The 18,484-nt window shown below is 33.8% G+C and overlaps 1 protein-coding gene across 2 annotated transcripts; it reads right to left on the bottom strand.

Annotated features, from left to right (window-relative positions):
* Positions 1 to 3,164: 3,164 nt before the first annotated feature.
* LOC136024791 (uncharacterized) lies at positions 3,165 to 15,748 on the bottom strand. 2 transcript variants are annotated; one of them, XM_065700252.1, is made up of 3 exons: positions 15,279 to 15,748; positions 11,192 to 11,390; positions 3,165 to 5,372 (listed from the first exon to the last, which is right to left on the bottom strand). In XM_065700252.1, exons 1-3 carry the CDS (start codon positions 15,711 to 15,713, stop codon positions 5,059 to 5,061), a joined length of 948 nt encoding a protein of 315 aa, XP_065556324.1. In that variant the 5' UTR covers positions 15,714 to 15,748; the 3' UTR covers positions 3,165 to 5,058. The 2 variants fall into 2 exon arrangements, with proteins under 2 accessions (XP_065556324.1, XP_065556325.1); XM_065700253.1 differs by lacking the exon at positions 15,279 to 15,748 and adding an exon at positions 14,166 to 15,254.
* Between the last annotated feature and the right edge of the window lie 2,736 nt (positions 15,749 to 18,484).

The following is an 18,484-nucleotide window of genomic DNA, read 5'->3' as shown; positions in this document are numbered from 1 at the left end:
CTGGGACCATCTTGGTCACAACATGGTTTTCAGCACTTGGCGATGCTCTTCTATCAACAAGAGTCGAAATCCTGCACAGACAGTCCCAAGCCTATTACCTCCGACTCATTATATATTCATGGCTACAAATATTATGCTACTACGGGGAGGCAGCCCATAGTAGATAAATTAGCTAGGATGAGGTTTTTCAGCCCAAAAACGCCCATCAAAACAAACCAAGCCCTGAAAAATATTCAATAATCAGAATCCCGTACGAGTGCTGTGTTGTTTACTAGGCTATAATTTCCTCGAAGGGCGCCACTCCTCAAGTGGGAAAAATTGAACGCAAGTTTCCCAGTCTTGCAGGTACCCCGAAAGGGTCGAGGCAGCCCTTTACAGAGGCCGTTGTCCATAAATCTGGATCTTACGCCCTGCCGCAGTTGTCCTCCTATAGAGGATCCTCCCACGATGGTGTTCTGCTTCACCATGCAATTTAACCCATTACTGGGAGAAGGTTTGTAACTCATCTGACGTGCGAACACAGCAGTGGGCCATGTTGAGTGTACATTTGAGGGGCCTTCTTCCTCCTCCACCTGTAATTATGACCCCCAGGGGAGTGTTTCCCAGTTTCTATTATGGACCCCACTGGGACAAGGTCCTACTTGGTCTAAGCCTCCTATGGAGCTACTCTACCTATCTGTAGGGCATTCCCCTATCTGTTGTCCTCTACCAAAACCTATCATGATTATCTAATAATTAACTAACTAATGCAACTAATAAATAGTTGCGGTAAATTGCAACTTTACTTTAATTTAGACTATAAAGTAAAGGACAAAAATAACACATACAAGCTCTGTTGTCCTCTGCTAAAACCTAGCATGCAAACTAATAATTAATTAACTATTGCAGCTAATTAATATTGTGATAAAGTACAACTTTCCTTTTAATTTATACCAAAAAATAAAGAAAACACAAAAAAGCTCTATTGTCCTCTTCCACAGCCTAGCATGTTAACTAATAATTAAATAATAAATAACCCATTTGGCCTGATTGCAACACCTCACAAGCCACACCTTATAGAAAACACCTTTAAGAATTTAAATTAAGAAGGAAACTTATTAGAAACCCTGCTAGTACTGCAAAAGTAGACCTAAGTAGACGCGGCTGGAGTCAATAAGTACAGCTTACGCAATGTTTACATTTAAAAATACTAAATAAGAACGACCCACATCTCTTTCTCGTTCATAACAATACAAAATGGCAAATGCACTTTGGGGCAAAACACAATCGAATGTTTTAACTACTACATCCTAACCTGACTTTGCCATCAGTGACCAGTTTGGTGTATTTCAGAAGAACAGAAAACAAAATCAATATTTTGGAATAACGGTCACTATTTTTAAAAGTTACGAAAAACATTATCTTCAAAATTTAAAGCTCTTCACAGACAATTTTCAGCGGATTCTGCGTACCGTTCTTGTGTTACACGGAATTTCTCGTGACTAAGCACACAAGAGATGACATACCGCTAGGTTTAGTATTGTATTTCTGAAGGAGTAGGGATAGGTGAAGAGGGGGGAGTTTTCCGTAAGCATTGGTTCGAGGTTCCTATGTGGCTTATTTTTATCGTTTTTGTGCTTTTACATGAAACTACATATGTTAAGGTGAAGAATATTAAATCTATTAAAGTGAATATGTCAGGAAATGTTGAGTGGGAAGCAGAATTAAGTCAAAAATACTATGGTTATGCAGGTAATGGGCATATTGGCAGCATCACAGCAATGTTTTGTTGCATCAAGTTAAAACTTCCAGGGCTTGATGAGAGAGATGTTTAATTGGTGTAATACTACTGCTACTACAATTAGCCTTACAACTTCCCCAATTACTACTTTTACATTTAAATGCCTAATTTCAAGTTTTGATTCTTAAATTATAGCGAAGCCCGTTATGTTTCTTCAAGTTCCCAGGTATAGCGAGAACCTTTTTTTTTGTTTTTGTTTTCGAGCTTTTTGCTCATGGTAAAGAACCCACGGTACTGATTTTCATTTCATGGAGAATAGGGCCATCCGTCCTCTTTTGCTCAATCCAATTTACGGTTTTTTCTAATTTCTTAAGAAATTAGTTAATTTCATTCGTTTTAATTTTTTTTTTATAATAGCCTAACCTGCAAAGTACATTTTAATACCTAATTTTGTTTGATTGTTACAGATTGGGGTTGCCTTTTATACTTTTGCAAATTGTTAGACATTAGCTTACAGTTAAACTTTAAGCTAATGGTAAAGAATACTCACGTTGACTAACCTTTTAACTTGAGCTAGCGGTTTCCTATTCTTTTCGGGCTTGGATTTGACACTTTTATTAGGAATTTACAGCTCTAAATAAACCTGACAAAAAAGAACTCTCCCTTCTTTGACTGCAGTAAACCAGCCAAAAACCCTGCTAACTATTAAAAATCGTAGAAATTTGGTAGAGTCGAGAAATTTTGGTAGAAACCGTAGAACTGAGTGATTCTAATTTGCTGCATTTTTCCTTTTTTGGAAAACTGCTTTTAAAATTGACCAACGTTTATATCCAATACTAACATGCTTTGTTAATTAATGCAAAAGCGATTACTAATAAAATTGTTAGCTAATAATTTTTGTTGGGGTATCAGGGAAACGCTTTGCTTTTCAATAAGCTTTCAGTGTATACATTAATATATCTCAATGCTACAACCTGTATATGATGAACATACACTTACAGCAGTAAGATTCCACAATTGAAATAATACCGTTTGGGTTTGAACTGACGCTACTATTTCTTATGAAATGTGGAATCATTTAGTCAAAAATAGCATGATGTTAAAATGTATAAGTAGGGCAAGACTATCCAAAACCTAAAAAAGACGCCTTTCTTGGATCTGTTATCAGCTAAAATGTAATACTTTTTTTTAAAGGGTTAATAGGTATTATTAGGTCAGATCTCAGGCAATGTGTGCCTGACTACAGGCACTCATCATTTTTTTGTGAAAATTTTTATTTTCTTTTAGCCTTTAGGCCATTTCTAAGCGACAACATTTTTGTTAAGGAATAGGAATATACTCCTTGCCTGCCTTTGTACGCCCTAATATTTGTTTCAAGAAACTCTTGCTTTTAACAGGGATCTTTGGTAAATATCCATTGTGACCGATGAAGAAACATCTTAGGCTGTCAAAAAAAAAATAATTTATTCATAAATAAAAGCATAAGAAAAAAAATCCAAAAGCACAATACACTAATACCAACACGATACACTAATTACCTAATTATAGGCTGCTTGGCATGTAAACACTCTTTGGAGTAATATTTGTTATGTTTTCTACTGAGAGAAATAGAACACCTGTTCTTGGTGATATACAAGAAGGAAAATGAGCACAGTAACTGATCTTTATTTTTGACACCTTTGATGATAGTATGTTATCCCAAAGACTTCAAAACATGGGCAAATGAGTATCTTTTGGCGCTTTAAAAGCCTAGCTTCTCCTTCCATTCCGTATTTGACTTAAGTTTTAAATAGCCCAAATCCCCAAAAAGTAGAAATTTGATTACAGCTATGTTTAAATGTGCCACATAGGATGAAATACACTTTGGTATGTGGAATTTTTGGGAAGAAAGATTTAAGCAATTTTCAAAGATTCAGAAGCTGCTCTGAAAATTCTTCTAACGCTCTCAATCGATCTCAATTTGCTATTTATACACTTATACGAAGAAAAAATTTGAACACCAAATAACCCCTCGGTATACTAAAAAGTGTTTTTCCCTGGAAAGATTTTCTTGGTAAGCAGGAAAATTGTATTTTAAAACTACCAAACTAAAAAGTAACTCTATGTTTTCGTTCTATCTAGACTCGGTAATCTATAAATAAAACCTTTTTTTTTCAATTCTTGTGTGAAATTGAGCTATTTTAACTCTTATATAAGACCCTTTTAAATGTGAATAATACATTTTCGGTTCCATCTGTGAAGATACTGCATTTAACACATACAAAAGATGGTTTCTACAAATCAATTGCATTTCTCAAATCAAAAACATTAGGAATCATAACTCAAAATGCGAATTTTGGCTATACTGGGGATTATCATAAGCACGACAGAGGTAAGCAAGGTGCACTAAAAGTGGAAAAGTTGAACATTGTCTTCGGTAAAATTCTAGTTAATTGACTTCTTGCTATCTTGGAAAGGGTTTAGGTTAGGAAAATGAAACTTTCAGGGATGGGTCTACAGGCAAAAGTATGTAAATTTTGACAAAACAACATTTTACCTTAATTTTCAGTTACTAGTGGCTTTTTCTCTGCCTTTAGTTCTGAAAATGCAATTCCTGTTATTTGAGTAGAATTTTGAGCCATATCAATGTTGTTGTTTTTTTAATTTAGGAAATGTATTTGCATATCTTTAAAACCTTATAAAATGGAATTGAGCAAAGTTATAAAGCTGAAAACAATTTTTTTTTACTTCAATTAAGCAGAAGATCTATTTTGCAAGGTTTCACTTTTATAACACACATATTTTTAAAGATCATCGAAGGTCAGGGCCCTCTAGAGGAAGAAGAAGTGGAGGTAGTTGCTTCAAAATATCTTCCCAGGACATACTTTAGTCTGTAGATTCATCCCTGAAAGTTTCATTTTCCTAACCTAAACCCTTTCTGAGATAGCAAGAGATCAAGTAACTAGAATTTTACCGTTGTCTTCAATTAATGCACTTAACCCAGTATAGAAAATTTCCGGCATGTTTAATATGTTAATACCTTGTACTACTTCATTTTTGTCTGATAAGACTTCAACTTTGACCAAGCAAAACATTCCTCTTAAAGGCTCTTAAAGGCTGTGACTTTGGAGTCAGTATGAATTACATAAGACTTTGTTCTTATTCCACTTTCTATACAATCGAAGGTAAGCAAAGTACTTAGACCAAGAATACTCCGAAACATTAACATAAATATGAATACAATATTAATATTACGAGTTGGAATTGAGTTATGGATACAAGCATCTTGTTTGTGATTTAAGTCAATAAAGATCACTCAAGGGTTTTCTGTTCGTAGGATTAGAAATCAATTTATTTGTTCAGGCTAAGTGGGCTTGGTTAGAGTAACAAACAGGCACGGTCATTTCATATGGGGCTACTCCACGGTAGCGCTCACCAAGCTCTTCATTCTTCCGGTTTCTATTAATAGTTTCTTCATTCTTCTGAGTTCTATTAATGGTTTCTATCATCGCTTCTAATTTATTTTGTTTTCTTCTTAATGTTAGTATAATTACTACTGCCAAAAATACGGTGATTCCACTCAAAACGAGGATAGAAACCACCAGGCCAATGGGAACGCTGTAGCTGTACGGAGGTTGTCCTGGTGTTCCTGTCTCAGCTGTGGTAGGCAAGACTGAAAAAACAGAAATATTAAAATTTCCGGATTTGAGGTACGGATTACATATTTTGTTTACAAAGTGAAAACAACAACATAAACGATTTGGACAAACAAGTGAAAAGATATATGAAGAATGTACGAGAAACCACATTAAAATACTACAGAGATTTGAAAAACACCCAGCTTTGACTATGGATCATGGCAAACCTTTGGCCTAAGATGTTATTTCGGTGAAACTATTTTGTTAAGAATAGTCAAATGATACAATAAATTATGATCTTATTACACCTCTACCAATTACTTGGGTAAGAGTCAGAAATTATGGAAATTTCTAATTGTTTCATGAAAAAAGGGAAGTAGTTTAATCGTGAGCTTCAAGCAAGTCGAAAATTTCTGAGGTCATTTAGTGTCAAAACTTGCAAATTTTTGCTGTGGGAACGGGGGCAGGGGAATAGAAACGGAGCAAAAAAGTCGCGGTCCCTGACTACCTTGATGCTTCAAGTCATAAGCTCTTGTGCAACAAGGACCAAATTATTATAGTATATAAGGAACAGCCCCTCCTTCCGAACATGAACGAAAAATGGGCCAAAAGCTTTTCCCTAGTCAGTTCAAAAGTCATTTCCTCATGACTTTAAGTGGAGAAGATTCCACAATAAAAAATAAATAAATAGGGAGACCAAATCGTCAAAATTCGGTCAAAAACTTCGTTTAACCGGTTACTTCATTAGATGGTAGAGTTGGGTGTAAAACTACGAAACGGAGCTCATTCGATGGAAAATTGAACGTTCTAGTAAAACAAAATACGTTATGCGAACCCGAGTTTTTAAGTTATCTATAATGTCTTGGGAATGATGATGAGGAAACGTTTGAACCTTTCATGGAGTGTTGTGGGATGTGAATGGATCAAATGAACCTTAAATTTTGAACTGAGGGAAAGGATAAAGGCAAACTGTAAAACACTGAGTGGATTCACATCTTTCAAAATTGCAACTGCAGTAGCAAGAGCATGACTTGAAATTCCAGATACAGCAAGTCTCAGAAACTTTCATTTGTCAAAAAGGAGGGGTAGTCTCAGAAACTTTCATTTGTCAAAAAGGAGGGGTAAGGAGTTAAGAAGATTTAAGTTTGGGAGAGGAAAGAGGCTAAACAACTTTTGTCTCTGATTTGCCAAACCCTTTTTGTACATAAACTTTAGATCCGAATACATTAGGGAGACTCAGGTTACCGAAACATCATATTTACAACATTTCAGGAACCGCTTTGGTGATGCAGCTGTAACTTTCAGGTCACTTCTGAGATTTTAGAAGGGAAACAGAGGGACTTCAAGTCTTACGCTCAGGGAAGGGGCTAAATTCATTTTGTCTCCAGTGAACCTGAACTTTTCTGGACAACAAGTTAATATAGGACCTATTATCTATGTACGGTTAAGTAGCAAGGTAAATCAAAAGACAAGTAAGAGCAAGATATTCACCAATAAAAGCAAGATCAAAACATGCATCAATGCAATAGAAAGACGATACAATGTACCCATGGTAACGGACGTTTGATTAAAACTCAAAGGAGTGTTAGGTAATCAAAGAGACATTAAATTTGAACTTATCTACCTACCCTGTTTACGTACTGTAAGTTTCTTCGGGACATATAATCTATTACGCCTTTCTTGGATTTGTTATCAGCTAAGATGAATCAGCTAAGAACCTTAAAGGGTCAATGAGTATTATTAGGTCAGATCTCAGGCAATGTGTGCCTGACTACAGGCACTCATCATTTTTTTGTGAAAAATTTAATTTTCTTTGAGCATTTAGGCCATTTCTAAGCGACAACATTTTTGTTAAGGAATGGGAATATACTCTTTGGCTGCCTTTGTACACCTTAATATTTCTTTCAAGAAATTGCTGCTTTTAACAGGGATTTGTAGTAAAATTCCATTGTGACCGATGAAGAAACATCTTAGGCTATAAAAAAAATAATTTATTCATAAATAAAAGCACAAGAAAAAAAAAATCCAAAAATACTATACTCTAACTACCACCACGATACACTAATTACCTAATTACAGACTGCTTGGTATGTAAAAACTCTTTGGAGTAATATTTGTTATGTTTTCTACTGAGAGAAATAGAACACCTGTTGTTAATAGAACAGTAGGTTTTATATAAGAAGGAAAACGAGCACAATAAGTGACCTTTATTTTTGACACCTTTGATGATAGTATGTTATCCCAAATACTTCAAAAAATGGGCAAATGAGAATTTTTCGGCGTTTTAAAAGCCTAGTTTCTCATTCCATTCCGTATTTGACTTAAGTTTTAAATAACCCAAATCCCCAAAAAGTAGAAATTTGATTACAGCTAAGTTTAAACGCTCCACATATGATGAAATACACTTTTGTAAGTGGGATTTTTGGGAAGAATGATTTAAGCAATTTTCAAAGATTCAGAGGCTACTCTGAAAATTCTTCTAAAGTTCTCAATAGATCTCGATTTGCTATTTATATACTTATACGAAGAAAAAATTTGAACACCAAATAACCCCTTGGTATACTAAAAAGTGCTTTCCCCTGGAAAGATTTTCATGGTAAGCAGGAAAATTGTATTTTAAAACTTCCGAACTGAAACGTAACTATGTTTTCGTTCAATCTAGACTCATTAATCTATAAATAAAACCTTCTTTTTCAATTCTTGTGTGAAATTGAGCTATTTTTAACTCTTATATAAGACCCTTTTATTGTGAATAATATATTTTCTGTTCCATCTGTCAAGATATTGTATTTAACACATCCAAAAAATGGTTTCTATTCATTGATATCAAAATTGCTTCTTTGGAGTCTCGGTCAGTATTGAGTCGTTTTCCTCCTTACTTACTGTTTGTTACCATAAACTGTATGAAAACAAGAAAAGTTTATCTAATCCTTAGTAGACTAAACAGAACATTATTCTTTAATAATGTATTTGAAGCGCACATCGGACTGCAACGAGGCTTTTCCAGTTAAAGAGTGATTTTCTTAATTAAATGATTTTCAGGACATTTGGTGGTTGATCCAGCCACAGATAAGTAGATGTGAATGCGCTAACACAGCCTGAAATCGGAATATTCTTGGATTTTGGACAGTTTCTAAAAAAAATCATTTCTGAATTCATGTTCCGAAAGATGTTTTTTTTGAAGAGCACCTTCGGATATATTGTTGTTATATTTGTCCCTTTTAATACTTTTTGTCGAGAGCTTAGAGCTTAAAAAGAAATAAACGTTCTAAAAAAGAAATAATGGTCACAATAGGCTATCTGTGTCTTGAAGAAAAAATTTTCAGAGTTCATAAAATAAAGTCTATGGTATTTTGAATTTTTCTGATGGATTTTGATTTGTTAGAAGACCCAGAGTATTGACTAATAACTCTTATTTATCATTATTTTTTGTGAACTATAATTAGTTTTGAAATATTCAGCAAGAGACGGACGATCCTGTTACATATTTATAATGTCAGGTCTTAAGCCAAACAGGCCAGCCATTACAAACAACACCAAAGAGAGATAAAACTCAATGGAAAGACAAATAACTTGACTGCGGCTAGTAGAGTGAAAAGGTGAAAGACTAAAATAACGCGGATATTTCATCTGTATGGCGTCCTCAGCACTAAAGAAACAAACATAAAAAACAAAAACTAAGATAAACTAAAGACAAATAAAACCACCACCAATACTAATAAAATACAATTGTCGCAACGAATCCACGAAGGGAACAGAAGCTATTAAAGTGACCTCGATGAGAACACAGGAGCAACAAAGTGAAAAAATGTAACAATTGGAATGAAACTAAATATTCTGTTGTAAAATAATCCTCTTATTAACTATTCTTGAAGCAATTCTTATTGTTCTAGTATCTATTCTCCTCCCCTGGTGATTATATATGAACTTAATGTTCTTATTGAGCATTTGTTCATTTGTCAAAAGGTTAAATTAATTGGGACAACATTAAAATTTCCCGTGTCTTTTTTTATTGAAAGATAAGCAAACATATACTTTTTATTTCTATAGCCTCCCTCGCCCACTGAGAAAAACCTCAATCGTTAAAAACAGCCTTGGGCCTCATCAAATAGTACAAACGTTCAGGATGAAAGAAAATATGTTCACTCAGAGCGGAGACAAAAGTTCCAGGAGGCTTGCTAAATTGTAGATTTTTGTTTCTATTCAGTTCCGACACTCAATAAATCTTTCATGAAATTGCTGGTGAGTTCTATCAATTAAAATTTACCACAAGAACAAGAAGTTGTGTATACCCCACTAACTAAATTCTCCCTGGTTAAATCCTTCCCGCAATTAAGGAAACCAACTATTGGTCTTATTGGTCTCACCGATTGGAAACATGTATCAATGTTATGTTTATGTGAAATTCGTTTAAGCATCTCTCTCAAAATACGTACATGAGGCAAAGAAATGAAATTTTTAGACACATTTAAGTCTGAAGACTGCAAAACCAATAATCCTCTTATTATATTTAATATGTCTATTTTCTGCTATTTTATCAATGAATTTCATTGGGTAACTATTAGAAAATAAATATTCTTCAAATACAATTATTCAGGATCCAGAAATTCATGGGAACAAATCCCGAAAGCTCTATCCACCAGTGAAATCACAGCCCCTCGTTTCACTGAAACAGGGTGGCACGAATGAAAATTCAAATGTCTATAATTGTGCTTAGGCTTTATATATATTATATATATATATATATATATATATATATATATATATATATATATATATATATATATATATATATATATATATATATATATATATATATATATATATATATATATCAAGAACAGTAAATGGATATCACTTTAATTAATGAATTATCAAGAAAAGGTAGTTTGTCATTTTCCTCTAGCTTTACTGTAAAGTTTATGTTTTTATCGAAACTACTCAGAAGTTTAAGGAAAATTTCTAAGGAATCTAAACCCTGTTTTGAAATGCAAATCAGACAATCCATGAATCTGTCCCAGAACCACGGGGAGAGCCTAAAACTGTGTATAGTGGAGAATTCAATAGAATCAATAAAATGATTAGCCAACAAAGGAGAGAGGTATGTCCCCATAGGTAAACCAAAAACCTGTTTGCAAAATCTCTGTGTATAACCAAAATAAAAATGATATTCATTTACAACGATAACCAGCTTCATAATAACATCAATATCCAAACTCGCCAACGGTACATCTTGTATTAAATCAAAATGCTAATTCGCACTTGAAACTTCTCAAATTATTAGTCCAATTATTAAAAATTTTCAAAAATGATTTTTGTGTTCCTGAGATAGGACGCAACGCCAACGACAACCACTTTTCTAATTTTGAAACTGGTGACGAGAAAGTTGATACAGTTTAATGAGTTTCTAATGAGTCTCTAGTCTAATGAGTTTTAGGTTAACCATAAATCTTGGGCACGGAATAACCTTTAGGATAAAATTTATTATAAAATTGTGCGTAAATACATAAATTGTTTTTCAGTGACTCCAATTCCTTTCTTGTCGACTTCACATATTTATCGGTAGGATCAAAATCCTGTTTTTTGTAAGTAATGATGTCAGAAAGAATAGTATTCATTTGAAGATCAATCATTGCATTGCGCTATGGGGTTATTGCATGGACAATTATTTATGCGTTATGCACAATTCTTGCGATGAATGGCGTTATGGACACTTTTGATTATGATTGTCAAGTGAGTACTACTATTTCCGACACCATTACTTACAAAACACTGGATTTTGATTTCACGAATAAATAAGATTTTGCTAAGAAATGCTAAGACAAAATAATAAAATGAAAAAGCGTAAAATTACTGGCCATAGTGGTAGCTATTGTCCCTTCAGATGTTTTTGATGAAGGGGTTGTGCCTGAATATATTGATGAGGCTGTAATAGTTGTTGATGATGCAGTAAATGTTCCTGTCGATCCAATTTCTTCTTTCGTAAATATAGCATATAATCTGGAAACGAGGATTTCCTGTCTGAATGTAGAATAATTCCCGGTTACACAGAACTGAAAAACAGAATATAAATCCAACAGCCTAAATCAAACAGTTTGTGGTAACGAACTGTAGTAAGGAGCGACCCGGCTCAATAGTAAACAAAACTCTAAAAAATGAAATTTTGATAGCAAAAGCTACATCAAAAGAATTGCATTTTAATGCTGATTTAAATATTTAAGTTTCATCAAGTTTAGTCTTACTCAACAAAAGTTATGAGCCTGAGAAAATTTGCCTTATTTTAGAAAATAGGGGGAAAACACTCCCTAAAAGTCATAGAATCTTAACGAAAATAAAAAATGTGGAATTTTGTATTTTTTGCGAGAAGGCAGATGTAGTAACTGTAGTAAGTAAGTAATGCGTAGTAAGTAATGCGTGTTTGTTTGTTTGTTTGTTTTTCCCAGGGGTGATCATATCGACCCAGTGGTCCTAGAATGTTGCGAGAGGGCTCATTATAACGGAAATGAAAATTTCTAGTGCCCTTTTTAAGTGACCAAAAAAAATTGGAGGGCACCTAGGCCCTTTCCCACGCTAATTATTTTCCCAAAGTCAATGGATCAAAATTCTGAGATAGCCGTTTTATTCAGTGTAGTCGAAACACCTTATAACTATGTCTTTGGGACCACTTACTCCCCCAGCGTCCCCGTGGGAGGGGCGACAAGTTACAAACTTTGACTAGTGCTTGCGTATAGAAATGGTTATTTGGAAGTGTACAGACGTTTTCAGGGGGATTTTTTGGTTGGGGGAGGGGTTGAGAAGAGGGGGATTTTTTGTGGGAACTTTTCATCGTGGAATTTGTCATGGAAGAAGAAAATTTCCATGAAGGGAGCGCAGGATTTTCAAGCATTATTTAAAGAAAAACAAAGAAAAATAAATATGAAAAAGTTTTTTCGACTGGAAGTAAGGAGCAGCATTAAAACTTAAAACGAACAGAGACTGTTACGCATATGAGGGGCTCACCTCCTCCAAATACTTCGCTCTTTACCCTAAAGTATTTTTAGTAATTTCAACAATTTATTCTACGGCTTTTGTGATTCAGGGGTCATTCTTAATGAATTTGGACAAAATTTAAGCTTTAGTGTAAAGAGTGAGGTACTGACGAGGGAGTGAACCCCCTCATAAATGTAACAAAAACATGAGAATACAAAAGTTCGTTAGGTAAGCTAATTTATAAATTACGTATATCTTTTACAATTAAAAACATTCGTAAAAAATTAAAAGTTCTAGTTGCCTATTTAAGTAACCGAAAAATCGGAGGGCAACTAGGCTTCCTCCCCCAATCCTTTTTTTTCTCAAAATCATTCGATCAAAACTATGAGAAACCCATTTAGCCCAAAAAAATATGATAATTTCGTTTTAATTATTCAACTGCGGAGAGCCAAAATCAAAACATAAATTGATCCAAAAACGTTCAGAAATTAATTAAAAAAACAAGTTTTTTTTAAATGAAAGTAAGGAGCGACATTAAAACTTAAAACGAACAGAAATTACTTCGTATATGAAAGGGACTGCTTCCTTATCAACGTCCAGCTCTTTACGCTAAAGTTTTTAACTGTTTTAAAAGTAGAGTTGAGAGGACGAGTAAAGAGCGGGGCATTGATGAGGAAGCAGCCCCTTTCATATACGAAGTAACTACTGTTCATTTTAAGTTTTAATATTGCTCCTTACTTTCAGTTAAAAAAAACTCGTTTTTTTATTTAATCGTAAAAGGGGCCGAGTTCCTAAATGCAAATTATTGAAGAGCCTAGTTGACTTGTTGCGTCAAAAATTATCGCAAAATATCATTTTGGAATGACTGACTCCGTTTGAGCCCCAGTATTAATAAAATAGCGTTTCTTTTTGTCCAGTTAAATTTCCGCTTTTTTTTAGCAGAATATTGTATTCGGCAAAAAAATGTTTATGTAGGGACTCGGGCGTTCCCATAGTATATTTATTTCAAAGAGAATGTTAACTTTTTGTGCTATGGAATCACAACCTGTAAACCAAGCCCAAAAAATACTGAAAAAATTAAAAAAAATTACGCCCTGCTCTTAGTGAGGTAGTTTGTCTCTTTGCAAATTAAGTCACATGGTGACCTGGAGTATTGTTCGAATTAAGGGAGCGGCACTCCTGCAATAAAGGAATGATGTATCTCTTTTTGTATAGTCAATTGTTTTTTTCTATTGAGCATCTTATTCTGCAATAACGAGGTAAGGGGACATAACTTTCAAAAAGGGCAAAAATAATAAGGAAATAGAAAATGTCATGCAAAAAATCAGAAAATTTGGCAACACAGGGCATGGGAAAAAAGACCCCACACTTTTCATCCGTATCAGCAGGGACAAATACGGGATATTACTTGAACCCTCGTCTCATTTTAAGCTCCTAATAAACCGTTTTGTTAGAGATGAAATACCAAAAAAGTATGCAAAATATTAACTATCATACATTAATGTGAATGAAAAATTGAAACTGAAACGGATTAAGGTGAAACAAAAAATTACATTAAACTTAGAATGAACCAAAATTACCACAAACGTATGTAGTATGTTCTCGCCAAAAATTACTCCAAAAGCCTTTGGTGTCATTTGTGCTTTATTAAAAACGAAAAAAAACAAATGCTTGAATCTAAAGTTCTTTGCTGCCTGTTATATTTTTCTATAAATTTAAAAGGAATAATTTTATAAAGAAGTAAACAGTGAAAAGCGGGTTTTTTTAACACCTTGAACTAATTTAACTGTCACAGATGATTTGTGTCGACAAACTTGTTACAAAAAATATGTAGTTATAAACCATCAAACCTGACGTACCTTAAGTAATTTTCCTTCCGACTTCCGACTCGACGTGCCAGCGTCGAGAGAGCAGATACTATTCTTCTCCAGTAAACTCGGTCGTCGTTGGTGCATCTTCAGGTCTTATTTTTGCCTTGTTTAGGAATCGATGTAGACTATCGGACCATCTTGTTCTTGGACGACCATGTAATCGTTTCCAGCCTGTGGCCATGGGTTTAAAGTCATAGACGATGCAAAAGGGGTGTTTGTCCTGACATTCGGAAGAGGTGGTTGTACCATCTCAGTGTACGTTGCGCAACTTTCACGGTGAATGGAATATACATCGCAAGGGGCAGGAGTTGGTGATAAAACTGTACCACCAAAGTCCTTTATCAACTCTAATACCCAGAAACATAATTTATGCTTTATTGATAACTTTTTGAATCGGATATTTTGGCTTTTGGCCAATTGAATTTTGTTTGTATTCGAAAGGAGCTGATCCAAAAGAAGAAAACGGCGATGAGAACAAAGTTATTTTTAAAGTAGTGTAATAGATTAAACGTCAGAAGTTTTTAATGTGACTTATAATGTTATGTGGATAGTTTTAAGTTATAATTTAATAATTTTTGAATTGGAAAAGAGGGGAAAGGAAAATTTCCCGCATATTAATCAAGTTGAACGAAATTTATGTTCAAATGTAGTTTTTGCATGCATACATTAGCCTACTTCTCATATTTAACCTTTTTGGTTTTTCTACAAACTGACTTTATTTTGAGTTGACTAATTATTGATGACAAATAAGCCAGAAAAACCCATGCACACCCAAAGAATCAGCGAACTTTTACATATAACCCGATTTAAATGTGGCCCTTCTAAAGGGAGGACTTGCGACGCTTGGGCCCAACTTGTGACAACAATGATTATCGCATGTGGATATAACACTGAATGTGGAATTGAATGGCATATTTATCCTTTTTCCTGTTGGTTTTCTGTCATACACCGTAAACTTAGCAAATTATTTATTAGTAGTTGATCACAGTATCATTAAGTATGGAGGTTTCAGTCTGAGATTCAAAATTTAATTAATAAAAGTTATCAAAGAATTTCTAAAAAAAATAAGCATCATCAAAAATTTACATCAACATATCTTACTTGATATTGTCTGAAAGGAATTTTTTCTGACTCCACGGTAAAATTTAACCAGGTTACAAGTGGTGTACTACCAAATGAACGAAGCACAACTCTGCTTCCATTGACTGAATCTATTACTTCGATTTTCAATCTGTCTGAATTCGTATATGCATTAGATGGTATTTTGACTTCGAGGCGCAGAAAAAGACAATTGAAACTCTCAATAACTTGCTTTGTACACAAACTTCGGCTTTTAACTTCCTCATTTGTATCTTTGAACTTTAATGTCTTTGTTTTCCACAGAGGTACAAACTCAGTATCGTCTGTAATTTCCCAGTCACCATTATCAACCCAAATGTTATTTGAATTGTCTAAATTCTCAAAGTCATCGAATATAACCAGATTTTGACAAAAACTAAAGGGTAGAAAAACCAAGCACAGATAATTTTGCTTCATTTTCACACTTAATAAGTCAACTAATCACGAGCTACTGGTTTCTCAGACATTCCAAACGAATAGTATCTTATCTTTCACCTTTAAGCGTGATTTATTTTTTATTCAAAATTTGAGTCAGAGCTTTTCTAAAAATAATTAACAAAATAATGATTCCCAAAGAGGTTATCAATGGACTATCTGTACAAATTATTCTTAATCACAGTAATGAAGAACTACAAGTTTTAGCAGTGCAAACTGTTTAATCCTCAATGGGATATTTGAAATTTATTATTAACAAACAATTTAAAACTAAAAATGAGCTGTATCTAATACAAATAATAAACAATTTTAATAAAATTATTATACATTAGTTTATCTATAGTTTTAAGGAAGCACTGCTTTTGTCTTAATTTTAAATGGAGGCCTAAGAAATGAAAATTCTGAAAATTGTCTCGGTATGAGGATTGTGAAAAAAGAAGTATTGTTTCACTAAAATAAACAAAACTTCAATCAGTTTTTCTGAAAGAAAAGATACTTTTTGTCAACCCCACTAAAAAGTATAAACAGGAAGCAAAATGAAATTGTCCTAATTCCCAGAAGAACATTTCTTGAGGATCATCTAATATCGGCTCCGTATTGGGCATTGGCTATATTTTCAAGAACGGCTAAATGGTAAATTTTGTATCTCTTCTCGGTTTCCAGAAAATAATTGTAAAAAATAATAAACTGAAAAATCCCTGTGTAATTTTGCTTCCGTTTCTCGATTCTGAATGAAACCAGGAGTTACCTCCTTTTTGAACGTAGTCAAAATTTAGCGTGCTCTTGCATCAAACCAGTTGTGAGCTAGGACTTTCATGGTTTTTGGATTTATCCCAGGAGCAGATCCTTGATACCAAAATAAATTAGCTAATGAAAGGCTCTAGGGCCTTTAAGCTTTTAACGAAAGGCTATAGGCTATAACGAATTAGCTCTATGGGACAGCAACGCTAATACAATTTAAAATTTCACTATTAAACAGTTCGCGGTAACAAACAGTCCCCTCCTTAAAACCCCGCCCTATATGCTAAAGCATTTTATTGTTTTAAAAAGTAGAGATGTGGCAAAGAGTCAAAATTTAGCGTAAAGAGCAGGGCATTGAGAAGGGGACAGCTCCTTCCATATATGGAATAATTTTTATTGGTTTTAAATTTTAATATCGTTCCTTACTTTCAGTTAAAAAAACTTTTTTGTATTTAATTTATGAACATTTTTGAATTAATGCAAGTTTTGATTTTGATTCAACGTACATGAATAATTGAAATGAAATTTGCATACTATTTTTTTTTTTGCTAAATGGCTTTCTCAAAGTTTTGATCGGATGATTTTGAGAAAAAAGAGGCGCGAAGGGGGCCTATTTTCCCTCCAGTTTTTTGACTACTCAGGAAGGCTACTAAAACTTTTCATTTCACTTACGAACGTTTTTATTAGTGATATATATAAGTAACTTACAAAATAAACTTACGTAGCGAACTTTCATATTCGTACATCTTATTATTTATATGAGGGGGTTCACCCCATCTTCAATTCCTCGCTCTTTACACAAAAGCTTGAATTTTGTCTCAATTCTCTAAGAATGACCCATGAATCACAAAGGCCGTTTAATTAGAATAAACAGCTCTTTTGAAATTGCTAAAAATGCTTTAGTGTAAAGAGTGAGGCATTGAGGAGGGGGCTAAACCCCTCATATGTATTATTTAGTAATAAATGTACGTAACTTAACAAATTAACTTGAGCAATAAACTTCAAAATTTATATATTCTTATTACGTATATGAGGGGGTTCATCCCCTCCTCAATACCTCACTCTTTACACTAAAGTTTGAATTTTGCTCTAATTGTTTAAAAATTACCCCTGAATCACAACGGCCGTTTAATCCGAATAAATAGATCTTCTGAAATTACTAAAAATGCTTTAGTGTAAAGAGCGAAGTATTGAGGAGGGGACGAACTACCTCATATAAACAATAATTTCTCTTCGTTTAAAATTTTAATGTTGATTCTTACTTTCAGTTAAAAACTTGTTTTTTTTATTTAATTCCTCATTGTTTTTTAAGTAATGCCCGATAATCCAGCAGCACCTTAATGGAAATTCTCTTCCCTCATGATAAATTCCTCCATGAAAAGATCTTCTCACGTAATCCCCATCACCAGAACCCCCCACCCCTGAAGACATTTGTATGCTTCCAAATAACCAATACTATATGTAAACAATGGGCAAAGTTCATAATTTGCTGACCTTCCCTCGGAGACTGCAGGGGACTAAGTCGTCCTCAAAGACATAGTTACTAGATTTTTTGACTATGCTGAACAAAATGACTATCTTGAAATTTTGATCCGATGAGTTTAGGGAAAAATGAGCTCTCAAGACATTCTAAGACCACTGGATCGATATGATCACCCCTGGGACACAAAAAAAAAACAGATAAACAAATAAACACGCATCCGTGATCTTTCTTTTGGCAAAAAATACAAAATTCCACATTTTTGCAGATATTAGCTTGAAACCTCAACAGTATGGTATTCTGAAACACTGAATCTGATCATATGTTTTTTTTTATTAAGATTCATTGAATTTTAGGAGATGTTCTCCCCCTTTTCTGAAAATCACGAAAATTTTATCGCGCTCGTAACCTTTTATGGATAAGACTAAGCTTAGGGAATCTTATATGTTTGGAATCAGTATAATAAGCCAATTCTTTTGATTATTAATTGATATTAAAATTATTTTTTTTTAGAGTCTCGGTCAGTATTGTG

Source organism: Artemia franciscana, chromosome 3, assembly GCF_032884065.1.
Source record: "Artemia franciscana chromosome 3, ASM3288406v1, whole genome shotgun sequence".
NCBI classification, from domain to species: domain Eukaryota; kingdom Metazoa; phylum Arthropoda; class Branchiopoda; order Anostraca; family Artemiidae; genus Artemia; species Artemia franciscana.
This window is presented reverse-complemented; position numbering and strand designations above follow the sequence as displayed.

Coding starts and splice junctions, on each gene's coding strand:
- LOC136024791 (XM_065700252.1), bottom strand. CDS start 15,713: ATGAAGCAAAATTATCTGTGCTTGGTTTTTCTACCCTTTAGTTTTTGT. Junction 11,391..15,278: donor TTCCTTTCAGACAATATCAA/GTAAGATATGTT, acceptor TCTGTTTTTCAG/TTCTGTGTAACCGGGAATTA. Junction 5,373..11,191: donor AATAGCTACCACTATGGCCA/GTAATTTTACGC, acceptor CTGTTTTTTCAG/TCTTGCCTACCACAGCTGAG.